At 24.7% G+C, this 6,358-nt stretch overlaps 1 protein-coding gene across 2 annotated transcripts in view; it reads left to right on the top strand.

Annotated features, from left to right (window-relative positions):
- The window catches only part of LOC117173084 (peroxidase-like), a 109,391-nt gene that overhangs the window by 20,553 nt on the left and 82,480 nt on the right, over window positions 1-6,358 (top strand). The window contains exon 1 of one of the 2 annotated variants that reach the window (XM_033361465.1): window positions 5,781-6,239. The exons of the other annotated variant lie outside the window; for it this stretch is intronic. Within the exon in view, the coding sequence (XP_033217356.1) occupies window positions 6,119-6,239 (121 nt within the window). The 5' untranslated portion in view covers window positions 5,781-6,118. Of the gene's footprint in view, window positions 1-5,780; window positions 6,240-6,358 lie in introns of those variants that run through there. 2 annotated transcript variants of the gene reach the window in all.

The raw sequence follows: 6,358 nt of genomic DNA, 5'->3' as shown, positions 1-6,358 counted from the left end.
AAAACGGTAAAAAAATCCAAAAAAATACGTTATAGGTTTTTGGAGTCGCTAATTACGAATCTGGCATCCTTTGAACTCTATCGCTTCAGGTTCAAGGTCATTCGAAGGTCATTTGAAGGTCAAATCGAGAAAAAACGGTAAAAAAATTTTTAAAAAAAGATGTTATAGGTTTTTGGGGTCGCTGATTACGAACCTGGTGTCCGCTGAGTCAAAGGACGCCAGATTTGTATTCGGCGATCCCGAAAACCATATTAAACCCGAGCTAACCTCAGAATACATGTTTAAGAGTGTCAAATCTCTCGAAAATACAGTTGGTGGGTAGTGGTGTTTCCTATATTTATAGGGGTGGCTGGGGGGGGGGGGGGGGGGGGGGGGGGTGGAGGGTAGTCCGTTTAGCGTGCAATCGACTCAGGATACTTATAAGATACTACCATGATTTTTTCAGATTTTTTGGTCCAAAAATAAATTAGGCCAAAAACCGGCCTTACCGACCCTCCCCCTTTACCTATTTTCTTACAAATCCACATTCTTTAAATAGACATTAATTTTGGAAATTTTAACTTAAAAATTTATCTTTTGTAGTTCCAGGTTCAACTATTTCGTTCAACATTTATATTTTTTTTTGTTTAAAAATTCAACTATTTTGGTAAAAATTCGTCTTTATTTTTATTAAAAAATAATTTTTCAAACTGAAATTCCAGGTCAAAAATTTACCTTTCTAAGTTCTCAATTTAACTATTTGATTAAAAATGTATCTATTCTGGTTGAAAAGTCAAATATTTCGTTGAAAATTTGTGTTTTCTTAATTATAAGTTAATTTTTTCGACTGGAATTTCAGGTTGAAAAGTTACATATTTCAATTCTAGGTTCAACTATTTAGTTGATTATTGATTATTAAGTCAGTCTAAGTGAAAAAGAGACAAATAGTTTAAAAAATCACAAAAAACCATGAATTTTTACCGTTATACGCAAAAAAAGATTATAAAATTGTTTAAACAATTATTTCTGTCAAATCGAAGTAATTATTAATTCACTTTAATTGAAAAATGAACAAAAAGTATAAAAATGCAGAAAATGCGCAACTATTTAGTATTTCTCTAGAAGAAGATTGCTATAAGAAATAATAATTCATTTAAACAATTATTTTTGTTATATTAAATTAAATATTAACTAACTCCAAGTGAAAAATGAATAAAAAGTTTAAAATTGAAGAATAAGCGAAATTTCTAGATTTATTCAAAGATAATAGTATTGAAAATAATAATAAATTCTATAAATAATTAAATTTGTTAACATTAATTAACTATTACATTACTCTAATTGAAAATTGGACAAAAAGTGAAAGTAGCTATTTTTCCACAATTATTGTGGAAAAACAGCTACTTTCAATCTCTATTCTAAAAAAAATTATTTTACAAAATAATGTGTTTAAACAATTGTTTTTTTTTGTATATTAAATTATATAATAACTCACTCTAGGTGAAAAGTGAACAAAAAGGTGGAGATTTCAGAAAAAAATTAAAAATTTTAGAATTATTCAAAGATAATATTATTAAGAATAATAATTAATTTTTCAAACAATTAATTTTTCCAACAATAATTATTAATTATTCAACTCACCTTTAATTGGAAATTGGACAAAAAGTTTTTTTTTTTAAACCGCGTCCTTCTATCTCTATTCAAAGAAAAAAATTGCTAAAAACAATAATAAATGGTTTGAACAATTTACTGCAAATTAAAAAAAAAAACTTTCTCCTGAAGATTACCTTTTTAGTTATCAATGTAAATACTTGGATGAAAATTTGACCTTCTTTTTTAAATACATCCTTTTTGAAAACTCACCTTTTTTTCAGTTTGCCTTTTTGATTTAAAAATTTCATTGTTTTAGTAAAATTTGCATTTTTTTGAAGAATTTTTCAATTAAGATTCGACTATTTACTTAAAGTTCACCTGGTTTAGAAGAAATTTCATATTTATTGGATAAAAATGCAACTATTCGGTAGATAATTAAACTATTTTGTTAAAAATTCATCCTTTTTGGTTGAAAAAATTTGTCTTTTTGAATTGAAAATTTAATTTTTTTTCGTAGAAACTTATTTTTTGTTAAAAAATTCATATTTTAATCTTGAAAAGTTAACTAGAATCTTTTTTGGATGAAAATTGAACTATTTTCTTGAATGTTTTTTTAATCAAAATTAATCTCTTTTAAGTTAAATTTAATGTTTTTTAAATAAAAATGCAACTATTTTGTAAAAAATTTAACAATTTTGTTGGAAAATCTCCTTTTTGTTTCAAAATCCGTCTTTTTGGATTAATAATTTAATTTTTTTGTCTAAAAAATTATTTTTAGTTTAAAAATTCTTCTTTTGAATGTGAAAAATCAACTGAAATCTTTTTTAACAGAAAATTCAACTTTTTCGAAAAAATTTTTCTGTTGTATAAAACTTTATTTGTTTTAGTAGAAATTTAATTTTTTTTAGAAATAAAAATACAGCTTTTTGGTTAAAAAATGTTCTTCTTTGCAGGATTATTATTTTGTTAAGAATTAATCTTCTTTAATTGCAAATTCAACAACTTGAGTAAAAGTTAAATTACATTTTTCATAATCTATTTTTTTAAGGCTTATATTTTTGTTCAAAAATTTAATTGTTTAAATAAAAAAACTTTTTTTGTTTAAAATTATTTTTTTACTTAAAATCTAAATTAATGAATAATTAAATAATAATTAATTAAAATTATATAGCGTCAGAAAGTAATTAACATTAGAAATTAATTGCAAATGTATATTTTCCATTTTTCCAAGATTGGTCTTTTTCTTTGAAAATTCTCCATCTTACCAAAAAAATAACTTCTTTGATTTGAAATTTTATATAATTATTGCGTAAAAATTAGTTTTTTGTTTGAAAATTCAGCTTTTTGATTGAAATATAAACTATGACACTTTTCTCTTGGGAGTATATTTTCCTAGGATGAAAATTTAAGTGAAATGTTAAAAATTTAATTATTTTGGTTCAAATTCAAGTATATTGTTAAAAACCATATTTTACTATAAAAAGACGTTTTTTAAATAAATTAATAAATTTGATCATTTAATCTGAAATACTATTTGATCTCGTTTATAAAAGATTCTATTTTAAAAGTATTACAAAATTCAAATCAAAATTAAAGAAACTTTATTGATATTAAAATCAAATTTAAAATCCTATTTAATGTATAATAATCAAATTAATGTTCAGAACTCCTGAAAATAAAACCAAAAATCCAAAGAGCAAATTTGGACAACCACCATAAAATGTTCCTATTGAAGTTTGAAAAAAAACACTTTTTTCTCCTAAAAAAGAAAAGAAAAGAATTTTCCTCCTTGGACAAAATAAAAAGAAAGTATAAAAATGAAAAGGCAAACAACCAAGTGCCCTTCCTCCTCTTTTTCAAGAAAAAAATAAAAAATATTAAAATATTAAACAAATAGAAGAAAAAAAAAGAAAAAAAACCAAAGCAGTTTGGAACAGCACCAATGCCAGGATGCTCTCTTTCTGACACCCGAGAATCAAAAAACTCATTTATCTTTTCTCTTCTTTATTTTTGTCCAAGGAGGAAAATTATGTTATTTTCTTTTTTAGAAAAAAATGTGTTTTTCTTTATTATTTTTTTTCAAATATTAATAGGAACATTTTATTTTCATTGTCAAAATTTGATTGTTGGATTCTTAGTTTTATTTTCAGGAGTTCTGCACATTAAGATTAAAATTCTGGTATTTGAATCTTAATTATCAAGGATTTCGAAAATGTAACTTTTTCTGTTGCAAATTTAACTATTTAGTTGAAAATTATTTCGTATTTAATTGAAAAATGATCTTTTCTAAATAAAAGTTTTCATATTTTTAGTAGAAATTAATTTTATGAGTTCGAAATTAATATTTTTGTGTGCAATTTAATGATTCTAGTTTGACTCATCATTTTAATTAAAAATTTAAGTTTTTGGTTTTAAATTCGACTATTCCATTTCAAGATGCATAATTTTAGTTGAAAATTCAACACTTTTTTGGAAAATATAACTATTTTTTGGAAAAATAGTTTTGTTTTTGTTGCAAATTAGTTTTTTTTTACTACCGGAAAATGCAACTATTCCAATTGAAAATTACATTCTTTCAGTTGAAAATCCATCTTTTTGGTTAAACATTGGTCTTGAACTGCAAATTTAAACATTTAATGATTGTTTGACAATTTATCTTTTTAATTGAAAATTTATGTATTTTCTGGAAAAATTGTCTTCTTTACTAAAATTAATATTATTGGTTAAAAAATCAACTATTTCAGTTAAACATTGATCATTTCAGTTCAGATTCATATTTTTGTCTTTCAAATTCAACTATATGGTTGCATTTTTTTTTTGTAATTGATAATTCTAATATTTCATTAAAAATTCATGTATTTAGCTGAATAATCGACTTTGTGATTAAAAATTCATCTTCCTGGTTAACAATTGAAGTATTTCAACCTAATATTCATCATTTTATTTGAAAATTAAACTACTTGATTGAAAGTTAAATTAAATTTGTTTTAAAAATAAATTTGTTTTTTTTTGTGTGAAGAATTCGGAAACCTGAAAATATAACTATTCCATTTTCATTTGAAAACTGATGTTTTTTATTTCAAAATTCAACTATTTGTTCATAAATTGATCCTTTGCAGTTAAAAATTTAACAATTTAATTGAGAATTAATGTTTTTTTAAATCATCTTTTTAGTAGAAAATTAATATTTTTATTGAAAATTCATCATTTTAGTTTAAAATAAAAATACTTGATACAAAATTAAATTATATTGGTTTTTAAAATTAATATGCTTTTTTTGCGTAGAAAATTGATTTCTTAACCGAAAATTTAAATATTCCATTTTTAGTTGAAAAGTAATCTTTTTAAGTTCAAAATTTAGCTATTTGTTCAAAAATTGATCCTTTTTAGTTGAAAATTCAACTGTTTAATTGAAAATCCTGTTTTTTGAATCATCTTTTGGGTAGAAAATTAATGGTTTTGGTTGAAAATTCAAATATTGGGTTAAAAATCATCTATGTTTTTAAGAATAAAATTTTTTACTTTAGTTATGAATTTCAAACGGTTTAAACTGAATTTGAACGAAAAAATGCACTTCATTTAATTTAAATTAATTTAAATAAATTACACTTAATTTAATAAATCGCACGTAATTTAAATAAAATTTAATTTAATGAATTTAAAGTATAATGGGATGAAATAAAAATTTGTTTGAATAATTATTCAAGTTCATGGACTTTAAGAGAAAATTCTATAAATTATTAATTCTGTTATGTTTGTTGAAGAAACAAAAAACTGTTAAATTATTTGGACTTGTCACTTTTTCCTGCTAAATATCTAGGATTCATTTATAATAAAATGAAGAGAAAAAAACAGTTTCTATTTTTCTTTATTTACCATTTCAAGTAAGTCTTATTATGAAACACGACTAAACTAATCATAAGTCCCATTCAAGACTTATCTCATAATACCACAACCGGTACATACGCACGTGTTGTCAACATGATAATCTTTTTTCTTATCCACAAGAGCTGCAATGCCTGGAAAGTAGCTTATGTCAGCTTGAAAAGACCTGCTATTTTTATACCAGAGCGGCAGAAAATGAGAGAGGATTTTAGTTGGTAAGGGACAGAAACAGAGGTGGGAGAACAGAGACAGGTAGATTACAAAAAGAGAAACAAAATAAGGCATCGACGGGGAAAACAGCGCCACTCCTCGGAACTAAAACGCAGTCTGCGCTCTAATATGCTTCTATTTGGAAGTGCCAATCGGTTCTTAGAAACACGTTTGTTTTTTTTCATAAAACGTTTGTTTTTCTCATAACAAACATCTTCAAATCGCACTCTTTTCTTCGACAACGCACAATAACTGAAAAAGTGTGAAATTATTTCTTAAAAAGTGCAGTGCATTAAACAAAAGCCGAGTTATCAGATGTGGGAAGAAGGCCTACGTCCTGCTGTTTATACTCTTGTTCCGGACAAGGATAAGTAGTTCAGACTGCATCCGCAAATTTCGAATTATTGAATTTTTGAAAATTTTTGCTTTGTTATTCTGAAAGTGAAGTTCAATGAAATTCTGGGAAATTCTTCGTAATTTCTTTTCGGAGATGTTGCCGATGGTACCTGCCGACAATAATCGATGGATCTACTCTATGTACGGATTAGAAAAACCGGCGGATGGCGTTCCCGGTATAATAAATTTATTTTGTTTAAATTTTTCTTTTTTTAAATCAGAAGACCTTGTGGGTTAATTTTCAAATCCCTAATTAAAAAAATAATAATATAACCCACGCCCCTTTCCGTTTTTG

Source organism: Belonocnema kinseyi, chromosome 5 (assembly GCF_010883055.1).
Source record: "Belonocnema kinseyi isolate 2016_QV_RU_SX_M_011 chromosome 5, B_treatae_v1, whole genome shotgun sequence".
In the NCBI taxonomy this organism is placed as follows: Eukaryota; Metazoa; Arthropoda; class Insecta; order Hymenoptera; family Cynipidae; genus Belonocnema; species Belonocnema kinseyi.
This window is presented reverse-complemented; position numbering and strand designations above follow the sequence as displayed.